This window comes from Leishmania donovani, chromosome 24, assembly GCF_000227135.1.
Source record: "Leishmania donovani BPK282A1 complete genome, chromosome 24".
In the NCBI taxonomy this organism is placed as follows: Eukaryota; Euglenozoa; class Kinetoplastea; order Trypanosomatida; family Trypanosomatidae; genus Leishmania; species Leishmania donovani.
In genome coordinates this window covers 759,299-775,134 of record NC_018251.1, presented here as the reverse complement: position 1 = coordinate 775,134, position 15,836 = coordinate 759,299, and the positions used below count along the sequence as shown (strand labels likewise).

The following is a 15,836-nucleotide window of genomic DNA, read 5'->3' as shown; positions in this document are numbered from 1 at the left end:
TCACTCGCTGCACTCGTCCGCAGACGCGCACCCGGAGGGGTCTTCCTCTTTCTCACACGTCTTGTCGTCTTCGTCATGGGGTACGGTGGCCCACGGGTGGAGTTCTACACTGCCAACCAGTACAGCAACTTCGCCGCCGCCATCGATCGGGAAAATGCGGCGCGTGTGCGGAGTATCGTGCACAGACGCAAATTGCCTGGAGAGCAGGAGGCGCAACGCCAGCGCGAGGAGGCCTTCCGCGCGTACGAGCGGGCGCGAGCCGACGAGGTTGCGCGCGTGCACGCCGAAGAGGCCGAGGCGCTCGAGCGGCGCCGCGTCAAAGACGAGCGCGCGCAGCGGCGCCTAGCGACCAAGACGTGTCGTCGCTCTCTCACTGCTGCCGAGGTCGCCTCGCGTCGCTCGCGACACGCCTGCCTTTGCCGCCTCGCTGAGCCGCGCAAGTACCAGGAGGCAATGTATGGCAGCGGCATGATTGGCGGCGCCATGCCGCACCAGAGAGGACGCGACGGAAAGTTGCCTACGGTGGGACGCAACGGTGCCGTTTACTGCGCTGGCGTGGATCGCGACCGCATCGTTCCATCGCGGCCGGCACTCGAGGGCACGGTGCCTCCGTGGAGGGGCAGCTACAGCACTCACCACGGCCCCCATAAGCTGGACGCGCAGATGGCGAAGGAGGCTGCGGCGTACTACTGCGCGCACCCCGCGCCTCAGCGAAGCGCTAGTCAGCAGGACATGCGGCAGAAAACGCTTCAGAGCATTGCGGCAGAGCACTCGATGGAGGCTCAGCAGGATGGCGCTGACGTCGGCATGGCGGACGCATCAGGCGAGAAGGGAAGGAGCAGTGCAGCGGACGCGGAGCAGCGGCATCGCATGGGCTCCGACAACGTAGATGACGAGACGGGGTCCATCTTCAGCCACGGCTCCTCGAACGGGCCCATCGTCGCCACTGGCAACATGCACCTGAGCACCACCTCCACCAAGAACAGCGTTCAGCTGCACCTTAGCCGCTATGGGGGCGCCATGACAGCACCGCGGCCGCGGCGGCCTTCCAAGGCGGCGTCGGAGAACTTGACGCTGCCTGAACTAGCCGACCGCCTTGTGTGCATACAGATGTCCAAGTCCGTAGTGCGATAGCGCCACAGCAGAGTCGGATCTCTCTCTCTCTCTGTGCACCTTTTCTTCTTCATGTACAGTGTGCTCCTTTTCCTTCGTCCCTCACACTCTCTCGCTCAGCCACCGCCACCCCCCCCCCCATCACGGGGTCTGCGACGGCAGCTGCCACGCCTATGTGCCACGCTGCGTCCAACTCTCGAGCGCCTTCTCTGTCTCTCAACCTCCTCCCCCCTACCCCCATCTCCTCTCGCTCCAGTCGCACGGTAGGCGCGCGGAGGCGGAAGGCACCGGTGCGCGTGCATCTGTGCTGTACGTACTGTGTACTGGCCTCACCACCAGGCCATGCAACGTGCGGTGACGGATATACAACGCGGAGGGGCAGAGAGATGAAAGAAAAGCCGCGCGCGCACGTTTTCGTGCGGATCGCCGAACCGTAGCAGTGCATCCGCCTACTTCCTCCTCTCTCACACGTCCCCATCTCCCTTCCTTTTCCCTTTTCTCTAATCGCACGGTGCGGCTTCACAAGCTCATAGTTTCCCGTAGAGCAGCCGCTCCTCAAGCACAAGCCTCTCTTTCTCCCCTCGCTGCACGCCGCTCGCTCTTCTCGTCGTCTCTCCCCCCCCCACCCCTTACCCCAGCGGCTACAGCGGGTTTTGTCGTTCTGCTATCTCTAGAGCTCCCCCCCTCCCTGCCCCACTGCCTCCTGCAGTGGCCTCGCACTCCGCGCGCGCGTGTGGCCTCCACGCTGTCCTCAGACGCGCATATACAGGCCACCACTGAGCACTGGGTGTAGCCCCTCCCCACCCCACCCATCATCAGAGAAACAACACCTCTACGGCATCATGACGCAGCTGCACTCCGTCGCCAGCCTCGACTACGGCGATGGCCGCACCTGTGTGTGCCGCATTTGCGAGTGTGGCAAGCACCAGTGCCCCGGCTTGCGCGTCCCATTCGTTGGGGAGACGACATACCGCGATGAGTACGTTGGCAAGAAGATTGAGCGAGAGCGGCCGCGCAAAGCAAGGCAAACGGTGTTTCCGTCCAAGGCAGAGCCCGGCCACTTCAAAACGACGAAGCAGGAAGCGGCAGACTTGCTGAAGGGTAAGGACCTGCGCCCGGCGGAGTCCTACAAGCCCCGTGAGGCCGCAGCGGCACCACTGCCGTTTGAAGGCACTACAACGAACCGCGCCGACTTTCCAGGCTGGATGCCCGACTACAACCGTACCAAGCGCAGGGAGGACCCACTCCCGAAACTGCCGGGCACGTACGTGACGACGAAGGGGGCGATGGAGGAGCCGGTGCGTGACCTGGCCGAGCAGGGTAGGCTGCCGAAGCCGCCAAAGAGCTTCAAGGCGGACGACACCCTGCAGAATAGCCTCCCCTTCGACGGCATTACCAGCTACACAGCGGAGTACCAGCCGAAGGAAGTGCCGATGACGCGCAGCGCCGCCCGCGACGTTCAGCCCGTCGCCCTGCCTGAGAACCGTGACTTTCAGACCACAGTCTCCGAGGCGTATCAAGTGCCGCCGATGCACATGCGCCACGACTGCCCAGCCGCCTTCGTGCCGACGCGCCCTGCCTCGCGCGATGGTCACCTCAAGCTCTCCGTCTACAACATCCCCTCCGGCGATACCATGTACTAGTATGCACGAGGGCAACCACAAGCACAGGCATGCACGAGTGTGTCGCGGCACTGCTCCTACTGGATACGTGCCGGTGCGTGTGCGTGTGCATCTTTTTCTGCACTGTGTGCATGTGAGCGTGTACTGTCGCTGTTGTGATAGAACATGGGTGTGTCGGTGCATCTGCGCGTGTGCTGCCTGCACACCCTCTCTCCTTGTACTCCTCCTCTTTTACTGTGTGTGTGTGTATCTTCCTGTCCTTCACCTCCTTCCATGTCTACTGATGTATGCAGCCCTCCTCCCTCCCTCCTCCATGTTTTTTTTTTTTTTCTCTCGCTCTCTCGCTCTACGAGTGGGCTTGTGTCCTGTGCGTGAGAGTGTGCCTGTCGATGCAGGACTCACTGGTATCGTCCTCACCACGAGCACCACCACTATCACCTTGTCGCTGTCGTCGCTGTCGCACCGTGCACATCTCTTACGTTGCAGGCAACCAACAGCGGCGATAACGCACGTATTTCGTGTACCTTCAACGCCTCTCTCTCTCTGTGTTGTGTGTGTGTGTGTGTGTGTGTGTGTGTGTGTCCGTCTGTGCGACGGCGGATGCGCCCCATTTGTTGCTGTTCGCGTGTTTTCGCCTTACGATGTTGTTGAGATCGCTGTTCTCTCCTCCTCCTCTTCGATGCTGTGCGTCACGCTGCCCGTTGCATCGCTCCTTTCCTCGCTCTACCGCCGCGTGAGTTGAGTGTGTGTGGATGAGTGGGGAGGAGGGTCAGCGATGCGCATGCGATACACGAGGGAGAGCAAGTGCGTGTGTACAAGCATGTGAAGGACACAAGGAAACGAAAAGACGAGTAGGCCGTCAGCATCGGGCACCAGTGTCGAGGCTCAGCGGAGCGAGGGACGCAGCAGCCTACCGACAGCAAGGGCGTGCCCGCACCTCGCGAGGCCCTTTCTCGCCACGACACCCTCCTCTCTGCATCTCCGTGCTTGTAAAGGTGAGCGGAAGTGGCTCTCGGTGTGTCTCTTTGGGGAGGCCAGGAAAGAGACACATCATCGGATCCTTTCCTCCCCGCACGGCCAAAGAGTGCGTGCTCACCGGCACGCGCCAGAGACAGATGCCCACGCCGGCACGCAAGCATTCTTAGCACACCGCTTCGCTTTCTTCTTCCCGCATCTCTCCTCCCGCCCTCTTCGCACAGAAGCACGCATGTGCACGGCAGAAGCAGCAGCCGTACAAGGCATGCGTCAACAATGAGCGAGAGACCAGCGGCACACCAGCCGTCTGCCCCACTTCCCTACTTTGCCCATCTCCCTCTCTGACCTTAAAGCATCGAGCGGACGACCTGAGAGTCCCCCTCGCCCCACCTCCCCGCACGCGCACGCAATCCAAGGCCCTTGCGGAGACGATGCGCTCCAATGGCGCCGCGCACATCGGCAACAACGCCTTCCTCGCTGTCACGCGCGATGTCACAGACACCGCGTTCCTCTTCTCGAGCTCCTTCTCACCAGCAGAGCAGTTGGTACCGCTGCCGCTGAGTCGCAAAACACGCTTTCTTCCACACGCCTCCCTGGCATGCGATGAGGCGGAGCGCAGCCGGTATGCCGAGTCCGCAGCGAGGGCGGGGCAGCCCACAGAGGACGTTAGCGTCAAAGAAGCGGTGGTTTCCGCCGCCGCCGCGTCGACGCCGCTGTTCCGCCACTCCGCCCACGCCTCTCCTGACGGTCACAAAATCGCCTTCATCAGCAACGTGCGCCGTCACCACTACATCATTGACATCTCCGTTTTGCCAGCAGCGGTGTGTGAGCTGGAGATGCCCGAGGTGGTGCAGAGCGTGTGCTGGCACACTGTGGCGCATCACGCGCTGTGTGTGTTGTTCATCTCGGGCGACCTGACCATCTACGACACGGACCAGTCTTACTTGGGTGTCATTGTGCCCCTACACCGTCGTATCGCCCTTCGACCCGTCATTGAGCGCAGCCTCTCTGACGCCGAGGCGCATGTGCACCCTTCTCCCTCGATCCAGTCGACGGCGCCAGCGACCATTAACCCTGCCAAGGGCGCAACCGCGCCAGACAAGGAGGAGTCGCAGAGTACGCGTGTCAAGGCTCTGGCTGGAAAAGTCAGCACCACCCGTCTGCCGCCTGCACGCCCGGCGCATGCCACCACCGCAGAGGTGGCGGGATTTCGCTCCTTGGCCCTCCACGGCAGTGACGACGCGATCGTTACTGCAAGCAACATCGCCCACCCACCAAGTCACGCCTTTTCAGAGCGCATTGACCATGACGAGATGGTGCCAGTTTCCAGCGCTGATGAGGTCGGTGCGGAGGGCGCTGCCTCGCACCCGCCGATCCCCAAGCCCGCGATGCTGCCCACCTCTCAGCTGGACCTTGTAGACATGTACGCGCTGCCGCCGACGGAGAGCACCCCTGTTATCCTTCTCCTACTCAGCAGCAGCGGCGACGTGTACGCAGTGCACCTCGGCGACGACTGCCTTCCCGTGGTCGCGACGGCAGCCGCCACCGACGATGGCCGAGTCCGCACACGCGAGGAGGAGATACTGCGGAGGGCCGAGGTGGCCGCGACCCCGCTGAGTGTGGAGGTGTATCACCTCATCTCTGGCGACGACACCGGCGCGGCCGGGGACGAGGCGGTCGCCGTTGGCGGCTGCCTTGTTGACGAGGACGCCGGCACGCACGCGGTGTTCTTCCTCACCGCCAACGGGCTCGTCAAGGGGGCGTGGGTGAGTGAGCCGGACCTGCTGGCCCGCCACCGGGTTGCGCACGTGCGCGCTGTTGGCTCGCCGAACATATGCTTCACGCTGCACCTCAGCGGCTCCCTGGGCGCACGGGCCTCTTTAGCCCCGGGCGTTCCATCCATCACGCACAGTGTGAGCATGACCCTCTCTCAGAACGTGTGCGTGGTTCGCAGCGGCGTTGCAGGGGAGACGGCGTTTGTCATGGCGTTTCCGCGATGGGATCGGCGGCGGCAGGGGTGGGCATGTTGGCGCCCTGCCTGTGCCGACGCGCGAGAGCGGGAACGCGAAGCAGTAGCACTGCCGCTGCTTAGCACTGACGCTGCCCCACCGTCGCCCATCGCTCTGCGTCTGCCCTACGACACAAGGGACGCGAGCATTGCCGTGGGGTGCACCGAGCTCGTGCTGGTGCCGGAGGTGTCCACGATGGACGGCTTGTGCGAGCGGGGCAACATTCTGGCGATTAGTCTCGCTGCCGTGCTGCGGTCCGCCCTGTACGCGCGCTGCGGCAAACTAGGGTTACACCCCTCCGCCGGCGCTGAAGCGACATCACGCCTGCGTGATCCTCAGCCGGCTGTGCTCGACCTGCTCAATGCCGTGCCGGAGTGCCACCGCTGCTGGTTGCGCGGTGTTCCCGAGGCGGAGATGAGCGCCGCAACGCTCAACCTCGTTAGGCGCATCGAACAGCTCAGTGGCGACGTGAATCGACGCGAAATGGTGCAGGCGCAGCGGCGACGGCGGCTCGTGGAGCGGCTTGCCAGTCTCGAGGGCCGCGTTGCCGAGATGGACGGCATGCTGGCAGAGTGGCGGCAGATCATCCTCGATGGGATTGTGCACCGCCGTGGCGGTGACGCCTTCCGCACGGCCAACGCGCGCCTGAGGAAGGTGTTCACCATGTTGAATGAGCTGGAGCAGCAGCTGTAGTGCCCGCACGTGTATCTACGCGCTCGTCTAGTCCTGCGTCAGAATCCTTCGCCTACCGTCTTCCGCTGCCGCTCGTCCCATGCAGGATGCTTTGTGGAGAGGCGCCTGAGCGGCAGAGGACAATGGGGTGCAACGCGGACGACCTGCTGCGGCTTGCGTGGAGCCGGTGAGGAAGGCGAGTCGTGTTGCTGGAGGGAGGCTCGGCGCATCCGATGCTGCCCTGTCCCTCCCCTCTTCGTCTGTGGGTGTGCCAGTGTTTTTTTTTTTTTTCGGTCGGTGAGGTTGTTACTGTTGAAGTGCAGAAGTGAGGGAGTGCGCCATTCGTACTTGGTAAACCGAAGAGGTGCGCGTGTGCGCATGGCAAGTAGAGGCAATAAGCACACAGAAGGAGACTTTGTGCCGATGTGTGCGTGCGGTGCGGCACCATCGTGCATCCAATACGCACAGAGAGAGAGTTAGCGAGGCAGAGAAAGCAGCGCAGCGCAGACGTGGCGTTCACTTTCGCTGAGCTGTGCTGAATGTGCTGCTCGCAAGGCTCCGCTTCCAACCTCACACACCCTCCTCCATCAATCCACCCCGCATCCCATCTTACTGGGCCATCCTCCCCCTCCCCACCCCCGAACCCCTGTATAGGTCCACACGGGCGCCTCAATACGCATCCTCTTCTCTCTCTTTACATATATATATAGAGAGAGAGAGTTGCACCGGATCCAGAGTTGTCGTTCCATGTGCCACCGCCGCCACCACCAACACCTCCCTCCCCATCCTCTCCCCGTCTCCCTCATAGAAGATACGGCCGCATAGAGCTTTTGACCTTTATTTTTTTTTTCGCAACCGTCAACGGGAGAAGCAACGAGAGTCTGCATTGTGGGGAGGTCAGCTGCCTCTGCCGCCACCCTCGCCGTTGACCGTCGTTGAGGAGGCGCTTCATGTGACTTGCATCGCTGCGTAGGGTTCGACAGCCGTCCGCTCTGGCACTCAGCCCATCCCCTCACTCCCTCGTTATTGTGTGTGTGTTTTAGCTCTTTCGATGAGCGCCCGGAGCAGATCCTCTTCCCACTCAGCTGCAGAGGAGGGGGACACCACAGTGGTGATCCGGGCACCGCCACCATCACCGCCAGTGTGTGATGGCCGGGCTGCTGAAAAATGCCTGTCGCCTGCGCAGGCGACGACCACCAAGTACGCTTCGCTACCGTTCTCATGCCCGAACTCCCCCAAATCTGGCGCAGCAGAGGCGTCGCAACACCGCAGCCGGCACTGGTCTATCACGCAAGCGTCGGCGCACTCCACGCACAAATCGCGGCGGCCCGGCGCTGCCGCGGCCGTCGCCCATGAGACGTTAACCGAAGCCGTGTCGCCAGTCGGCGCAACAGCTGATGTGCAGATGGTGGCTGAGTTAAAGAGTGAGCTGTACCACGTGTCTCGCAGTCTAGTGCAAGCACGCCAGCAGGCGCGCACGAGCGAGGAGACGTGCGCCGAGCTGCGTCAACGCTGTCAAGGCCTAGAGACAGAGAAGCAGGGACTGCGGCTGGAGGTGCAGGAGGCACAGGAACGACTGCAGGCGCGCCAGGCGCAGACGGAGGAGCAGCGCCGCGAAGCGGCAGAGGCGAAGCTGACGGTGCTCTCCTTGACCGCCGAGCGTGACGAGCTGTCAGCCAAGGTGCAGGAAGCCTGGGATCGCGTTGCAGAGCTCAGTACTGCGCTGCGCCAGCAGGAGACCGAAGTGCAGAGGCTGCAGACGGGCATGACGGCTGCCCAGCACAGCAAGGAGCTCACCGCGCAGCAGCACTCCCACGTGGAACAGCAGCTGCGCATCCTGCAGGAGCAGCTTCGTGTGCATGAGACGGACGAGCACGCCAGCGCTGCAGCACGGCAACGGCTCTCAGCGGCTCTGCAAAGAGCGTTGGAACGCCTTGCCGAACTCCTCAGCAACGTGGCCTACGACTATCAACGAAGTCTTGCGTACGAGAGTCGGGAAAACGAGGAAGGCACCGCGAGCGAGATGTTTGCGCGTGTTGCTGCGAATGGCAAGGCAGCCCGCGACGAGGCCGCCAGCACGCAGAACCACGCCGGCAACGTCCCCCATGTCGTTCTCTTCCCTGCCAACTCTCACTCCACTAGCATATCCACTGAGCAGGCGCTCATGGAGACGCGGCCGCTGCGACGGCGCGGCTCATTCAATGAAAGTGCGCGTGTGCACGCTGAGAATGTACTGCACAGCGCAGAGGCTGCAGTGCTAGGGGACCTGTGGGGAGCAGAGCGACTGTCGCAGCCGCCACCAGCACCAGAGCGACGCCCTCCCTCGCCGTCCAGCTCACGCCAGGCACTTGTGCAGAGTCACTGCCCAAGCACCTCCCAGGATGCAGCCGGGAGGACAGAGGCGACGTCACAACTATCTGTCATCACAACTCTGGCAGACGAGGCGAGTCTGCGCACCGCCCTCACGCCCCTGCTGCTCGCGCTAAAGCACGTCGCCACGATGCTGAGCAACGTGCGGCACGAGCGGCAGCGGTGGGTAGCAGAGGCGATGCACTTTAGGCAGTGCTACGAGGAGTTGCAGCATCAGCTGGAGGCGGCGCAGCAGGTGTCAGCGTCACAGGAGAACCAGGCGGAGGTGTCGCGCGCACACATCGGAGCGCTGCAACGCCGCGTAGATCAGGCCGAGGCCGCCTTGCTGGAGTGCCGTAACGAAGACATGCGCCGCCGTGGAAGTCTGGCGCAGACGCTGAAGTGTGCCGAGGACTGGGCACTCATTCAACACTCGGTCGAGCTGCTTCAGGTTCGTCACAGCGAGCTCAGCAAGGACCTTCAGCTACTGCAGGAGCAGCGGCAGGCCGCCTCAGCCGTCGGCGTCGAGCGCATGGAGCAAGCTGCTTGCGCAGCGGCGGCGGAGGTGCAGTACCAGCAGCTCAATCAGCAGTACCGTGCCTTAAAGGAGTGGGTGGAGGCGACGTGGTCGACGGCGAGTCGCGGCTTCCCGCAAATGCAGTCAAGTGAGCGCTGTGCGGGTAGCGACACGCCCGCCGCGCCTCCGACATTGCAAGCTTTATCATCCCCATCTCCATTGCCACCGCCAGTGGGGCACGGAGCTGCCTCAGCTCCTCTTGGCGCCCCTCCCGCCGCCGCCAACGCAGACGCACCTGTAGCAGAACAGAGCCGTTCTTCCTCAACGTTGCTGCACTGCACCTCGATGGCCCCCGCAACAGTGTCCACCTCTCATCAGCGAGGCGAGGAGGAGGCGAGGGACCCTGATGTGTCGCGGACGCACAACGGTGGGGGCGTGCGTGGAGGTGACGCCAGCACTGCACCCCGCGAAACGGCGTCTGCATCATCTGCTGTGGCGAATGGAAAGACGAGCACACGCGTCCAGCCGTGTGTTGGGCAGACGTCGTCGCAATCGGCGTCGTCGTTCCCATCCTCCTTTCCCACCCCTGCCGAAGTGGAGAACCGCGTGCACGCTCACGCCTGCGCCCCCGCACCCCTCCCGCGCGCCGACGTGCCTGCGATCAACGGGGTCGCTGGCCCGCCGCGCTTCACAACACCACTGAACACGGCGTATCCAGACCCACTAAGCGGCCCCTCATCTACGGCGGCGCGGCCGCTCATGGGTGACAGCGCCTATGGCGCAGAGGGCATGCTGCTGGCGTCGCACCACCGTGGCCAGGGTCTCTCGTGGTCGAGTGCCGCCGCGGCGTATGCGGCCCCTTCACCGCCGCCATCCTCGGCAGCGCGCTATGCCAGCAGCGATGTCGTCACCCCACCGGACCTTCGCCGATCTTACGTGAGCGAAGACGCTGACCGCGGCGTCGCCAATGGCACGGTGGACTACTCCTCTATGTTCGCTACCGAGGTGCTACACGTGATCGAGGCGTTGGATCGACGGGTCTCTGGGGCACTCGACAGAACCCTACATGTGTAGAAGAATAAAGACGCGAGGAGGTGAGGGTGGGGTGTGTGTGTGTGGGGGGGGTGCGTATGTTCAGCCACACGCGCCCCTCGCGTCCGGCCACGTGTCCGCTGCCCTCCCCCTCGTCTCCTCTCCACTCTTCTTGGTTTCTTTCACAGCAATGCTCCACGTATGGGGCTCCCCCACTCCCCCGGGGGGGAGGCACCCAATGCCGCTAAGTGTGAGTGTGCCGTATCCTGCAACGCTTCTCTTCCAGTCGAGCTCGCTCATCTCCCTCCCCCCTCATCCCTTGCGCTGCTCCGGTCTTGCGGTCCGTGGAGTAGGCAACCGCACCTCAAGAAAAAGAAGATGGGAGACCGGCCGCTGGTCAGCACGACAGTGCTGTACTCTCACCAATTCGCACAACATGAATGGAAAGATGCGCATCATTGTTCGGCTGTAACTTTACCTCCTCCCCCTCCCTCTCCGTCCTCTAGGCATGCGCACAGTCGCACCGCTGCTTGCGAGCGAGAACGTGGCTTCAAGACTTGACGAGAGAGCGCGCGCGAGTGCAAACGCCGTCCGCACGCCATCGACGATGCGGTCCACCTCTGCGCTGTATCGCCACGCATGTGATGAGGAAGGCTGCGTCTCTCACAGTGAGCTGGTGAAGCTTTTTCACGGCATCGACGTGGCCCTCGGCACGGATGCCGATGCTACCACGAACGCCGACGACATGACGCCGGCGCCGCAACCGCCAGCGCTCGCCGACAAGATGCTTCTGGCCTATGCCCCCAACCTGTGCTTCCCCACTCACCTTACCCTGTCGCAGTCCTATCTCGGCGACACCGGGCTCGCGGCTTTCATGCGAATGCTACCGATGCTGCGGTGGGTGCGCGTCATCGAAGCGCGCGGCGTCGGCGCAGGACCCCGCACGATCGAGGCGCTGAGTGCTGCTCTGACGGCGTACTTGGTGGAGGGGTGCGAGGAAGCCGCCGCGCTGCCGACCGTGGCGACAATGGGCGACTCTGTGTCGGGAGCAGAGCAGCTGGCGGGTGGACGGCTGCCCGCCCTGGAGCTGGTAGACTTGCGCGACAACAACGGCATCTACGCCCTCTCCGGTCAGCGGCTTCTCACTGCCCTCCGCAAGCGGCGCTTGATGTTGCGTGCGTGGTGCGCCGCCCACGCTGGCGTGGGCGATGTTGTACCAGCGCTGGAGGTGCTCGTGGATCTTGACGCGCTCCCGCCATCCACGGCGAACGCGCTGCATGAGTGGAACGAGGAGGCCGCGAACATCAAGTATCAGCGCATGCTGGCCCGCGAGACGCATCGGTGGCAAGAACAAGTGCAAGTGTTCACAGTGCGTAGCGCCGTCAGCGAGGCAATGAAGCTCGGCGACAGCGATATGCCAGACACTGCCGTTGCTGGGGCAGCGGCCGGGCAGCCTGTTGGCGAACACGTCATCTTCCGCTTACCCTCCTCCGCCGACGGTGACTCGCAGACGGCACAGATGACGTGCGAAGTAAACGCGTGCATGAGCGACTTCCTGACCGCGTCGTGCTGCCTCAGCTCGGCAGAGAGGGCAGCACCACAGCCCGCCCATGTTGTGAGTGGCTATTCATCTCTCGCTTGCCCGCTACCCACCTTGGACGGCGTGCGTGCTGCACTGCAAGTGTGCATCGACTTCGGCGCCGACACGCTTGCCATCCTGCCACACACCAACGCTGCCCTCTGGTACGTGGCAAGTGTTTGGCAGCAGCAGCAGCAGAAGCAGCATACAACGACGCCGTCAAGCAGCACAGACACCGCCGAAGATGTACAGCTGAACTACTGGGAGGCGAAGGCGAACGTGGCGGCTCTTCTGCGCGGCCTTCAGGCCAACCCGGCTCTCGAGACGGAGCTGGAGACATCGACGCAGGCGGGTGGCATTGTGATTCAGCGCCACCTGTATCGACTGCGACAGTTGTACGTGCAGCTCGACCAGAACGACGCCCCGCACGAAAACGCGATCTGCACCGCACGAGTGGCAGAAGCGGGAGCAACACCGCTGGGCGAGATGGTGGCCCTCTACTACCGAATCGTCGCCGCCCTCGTCACTCGGCGCTTCTCCGAGACTCATCTCCCCTCGATGCGAGCGTGCGAGCAGCACATATCGGACGTCACCGAGCACGTGCTCAGCCACCTCGTGGTCGGCGAGGAGTCGTCAGAAGCGCTGGAGGCGCGCATCGAGCGCCTTCGCTGGCGCCTGCGCAGCTCCAGCGATGCGGGGAGCGTGCCCAGCGGACGGCCCGCTGGCGATTCTGGCTTCAGCCAGAGCATGCGTGCACTGCCTCCGGTAATGGCTCGGTGCCTGTATCATCTCCGACGCCACCAAGCCGAGGGGGAAGCGTGGGTGAAGACGTACGCAGGAACGGCTGTTGCAGCTCCACAGCCGTCGTCGTCGGCCGCGGCTGCCCCCATCCACGCCTTCCACGCTTGTCACTGCGCAGACGGGCTGCGACGCCATATGGACGAGTGCGCCGCGCCGACCTCCTCCAATGAAGGGCTGTCGTCTAACTTGCTTCCGCTGCCGTGCACCTCCTGCTGCTACCATGCTCTGCAAGCTGCGCAGACACTCCTGCAAAGCCCGGGGGAGGAGTCGTCGGGGGAGTCTGAGCTGTGTGCACGGTGGGCTATTCTGGAGCCGGTGCGGCGAGCCCTCCCGCGCGAGCTGCGCATGTTCTTCTTGGATATGGTTATTCGCCATCGCAGTCGCGTGCGCGGCGGATGTGCATACGTTCCGTCGCTGGACTCCGTGGCGGGTGCCGGTGCGCCGCTGCCGGTGAGTATGGTGGACTGGCTGGCATACACCGAGCACCAGGGCGAGAACTGGGCAAAGGTCCTTCGCGTGTTCGGCGAGTGGTATCGGCTGCGTGCCTTGGAGTCGTATGGGATTGCTGAGGCGCGTACACTGCTGCGCCAACCGCCCACCTAGCGCCACCACGCATTCCCACACATATGGAGGAGAAGGGGCATTCTGTGTGCGTGCGGAAGAGCGCACCCACGCGCGTTCCCGCCCGCCCTCTTTTCTCCATGAGTAATGTACAGTAGACCCCTCCATGCGGTGCTTGCGACGCCTTCCTCGCTTTCCATCGTTGGATTCTTTGGCGTGCTATCGCCGCCTTTTGTGTGTGTGCGCGGATGCGGTGCTGCACTGGACGCGCGTCGTCCTGCGGGCCAAGTCATTGTTCACGGAACGAAATACAAAAAGGCATAAACGAGCCAAGAGAGGGAAAAAGAACGACACTGGCAGACCGGCACCGCATACTCTCGCGCGCAAGTGTGTGCGCGCACGGGATCTGTCGGTGACACCTTCGTCGGGGAGTCCGCCTCCACGCCACAGGGCAACCCCAGAGAGGGTGGGGGTATGGTGGTGGCGCGAGTTGCAGACCGGCGCACATCTTCGCCTTTTCTTTCTCCTCACTGCTGCTGCAAGCCGAAGACGCAGGCGAGATGAATCCTCAAGCAGCATCGGCCCGCTTCCTTCCATCACCGACTCCTTTCGCGTTCCTTCGCCGTCCCTCACCCCCCCCCTCCTCCTCCTCTCTCGCCCTCCGTCAACGAAAGCATCGCAGGAACGGCGAACAGCTAAGCGCAAACCTACCCTCATCAACTCACAGACGGACGATGACGCGCACACCGCCGTGATTCAGAAGCAAGCTTGTATGCATATACGTGTGTGTGTGTCCCAGAATTGGTACCTGTCGAGGAGAGTCTCTCTCACTCTCCACCCCTCCCCCGCCTCCCCCCCCCACTCGCTCGCTGTCGCCGCGAAGTTGGTGAAATGATGTGGTGGTCGCGAGGGTCTGAGGGCGACAAGGCAAGCTCTGTGCCTGCGAACGCACAGACTACGCAGGATGTGCTTGCATCCATCTTTACGCCGGCCAATCGCGCACTTGCGCCACCGAGCGCCTCTGTCGACGGCAGTGACGTGAGGAGCGCTGCGTCGTCGTCGAGCTGTGTGCACACGGCATCCGCCAAGGCACGCTCATCAGCAGCACCACCCGAAGGGACAGCACCGGCGATCTTGGGAAGCCGTCACGAAGGCGTGGATGCGAGCGAAAGCCCAACTAAGTGGTGGACAAGCCTCGGCAAGTGGCGGTCGTCCACGCCGCTACCGCGCAGCGTCGATGCATCCGCACCAAAGTCGGCACTCTCCTCTACTACGATAAGCACAAGCCCTATGCGCGCCTCCGAGATCGCAGACAAGGCAGCGGTCGGTGCTGCTACAGCCATGGATGCTGTATCGTGGCAGACACTCCCCGACTGCCCACTGGCCGGCTACGAGCTCACATGTCAGGGTTTGGTCGACAGGCTGACTAAGCCACCGCGCACACTCACCGCGACGGAGCTACGGAGTTTGATCAAGGAGCTTACAGCTGTGGAGCAGCAGGCCAAGTACAACGTGGACCGGCAGTTCAGTAGTCACATTGGCAGTCGCGGCCTGCATGGGTTGGAGCTGCTCATCAACACAGGCCTTTGGTTCACGTCCATCTATCTGATGACGTGGAAGACGGCGCGGCTCTACCACAACGCTCTGCCGCAGAATTCGGTGTTGTTCACTCGACTGCTCGCATTGATGCGGCTCCGCATGCCGGTGGAGCAGCGGGAGCTCGTGGCGCAACGGCACCGACGGCTGATGCGAGCCACCAACGCGCGAGTCAGTCTGTCCTTCCTGAGCGGTGTCGCTCTCTTCGCGTTGGCGTGGGTGTCGCAGCCGCCAGCCAACGTCATGGAAGAGGCATCTGACGTGCAGATAGCCAAGGAGTTGATCGGCTACCAGCGCCACCTCGAGGCATCGTTGAAATGGTGCTGGTACGTGTACTACCACCACCCTGCCTACTCATCAGCGAGTGGGGGCAACGATAAGAGGAGCAGTAGGTAAGGCAAGCCACCCTTCGTGTCTCTGTCTCTCTGTGTGGCGAGCGGCATTCGGCGAGAGGTATGGAATCAAAGAAGAGGGTAGAGGCCTGATAGCGGCGAGGGTTCATGGCCGTCGATCGGTGACTGCGACATCATCACAGACGTGCACGCGTGCACGACGAGTGCGGTAGACAGAAACAGCAAGCGCGAGAAGATCAGATTGCCATGTGGCGGGGTGCACCAGACACATACTCGCCGAGCGAGAGAGGGATTACAGCGGGGAAGAGCAAGTGAGGTGGGAGGAACACCGGTGAAGATGATCGGCGGTGCTCACTCCGTTATCGTGACCCCTCTCTTCTCCCCCACACGTGCACATGCGTTTTTCTGTGTCGTTCGCAAGTGAAAAACAACGGGAGTCGAGCATCCCCACAGCAACATCACCGGCGACGTGTCGTCAAGGCACCGTACCACACGAGCACACTTCTAACAGAAAAGGTGGAACGCTCACATACACGTGCAGAGAGTCTCGCATCTGCGCACCTTCAGCACGACGTGGGTGCGCGCGTGTGCACCTCCACCACCGCTTTTTTTTTTCTCTCTGTTGCACTTAGTCTCACGCAACCCTCGATGACAGGG

General features: G+C 62.9%; 6 protein-coding genes across 6 annotated transcripts; all 6 read left to right on the top strand.

Moving 5' to 3' along the window:
* Positions 1-75: 75 nt before the first annotated feature.
* On the top strand, positions 76-1,134 carry LDBPK_242070 (hypothetical protein, conserved; the record flags this gene model as incomplete). The annotated part of the gene is made up of 1 exon (XM_003861249.1): positions 76-1,134. One exon carries the CDS (start codon positions 76-78, stop codon positions 1,132-1,134), a length of 1,059 nt encoding a protein of 352 aa, XP_003861297.1.
* An 821-nt stretch (positions 1,135-1,955) lies between these two features.
* On the top strand, positions 1,956-2,756 carry LDBPK_242060 (hypothetical protein, conserved; the record flags this gene model as incomplete). The annotated part of the gene is made up of 1 exon (XM_003861248.1): positions 1,956-2,756. One exon carries the CDS (start codon positions 1,956-1,958, stop codon positions 2,754-2,756), a length of 801 nt encoding a protein of 266 aa, XP_003861296.1.
* Positions 2,757-4,141: 1,385 nt separating this feature from the next.
* On the top strand, positions 4,142-6,412 carry LDBPK_242050 (hypothetical protein, conserved; the record flags this gene model as incomplete). The annotated part of the gene is made up of 1 exon (XM_003861247.1): positions 4,142-6,412. The coding sequence occupies one exon, from the start codon at positions 4,142-4,144 to the stop codon at positions 6,410-6,412; it is 2,271 nt and encodes a 756-aa protein (XP_003861295.1).
* Positions 6,413-7,442: 1,030 nt separating this feature from the next.
* LDBPK_242040 (hypothetical protein, conserved) lies at positions 7,443-10,331 on the top strand (the record flags this gene model as incomplete). The annotated part of the gene is made up of 1 exon (XM_003861246.1): positions 7,443-10,331. The coding sequence occupies one exon, from the start codon at positions 7,443-7,445 to the stop codon at positions 10,329-10,331; it is 2,889 nt and encodes a 962-aa protein (XP_003861294.1).
* A 565-nt stretch (positions 10,332-10,896) lies between these two features.
* LDBPK_242030 (hypothetical protein, conserved) lies at positions 10,897-13,272 on the top strand (the record flags this gene model as incomplete). Its single annotated transcript, XM_003861245.1, has 1 exon — positions 10,897-13,272. One exon carries the CDS (start codon positions 10,897-10,899, stop codon positions 13,270-13,272), a length of 2,376 nt encoding a protein of 791 aa, XP_003861293.1.
* An 849-nt stretch (positions 13,273-14,121) lies between these two features.
* LDBPK_242020 (hypothetical protein, conserved) lies at positions 14,122-15,222 on the top strand (the record flags this gene model as incomplete). The annotated part of the gene is made up of 1 exon (XM_003861244.1): positions 14,122-15,222. The coding sequence occupies one exon, from the start codon at positions 14,122-14,124 to the stop codon at positions 15,220-15,222; it is 1,101 nt and encodes a 366-aa protein (XP_003861292.1).
* Positions 15,223-15,836: the final 614 nt, after the last annotated feature.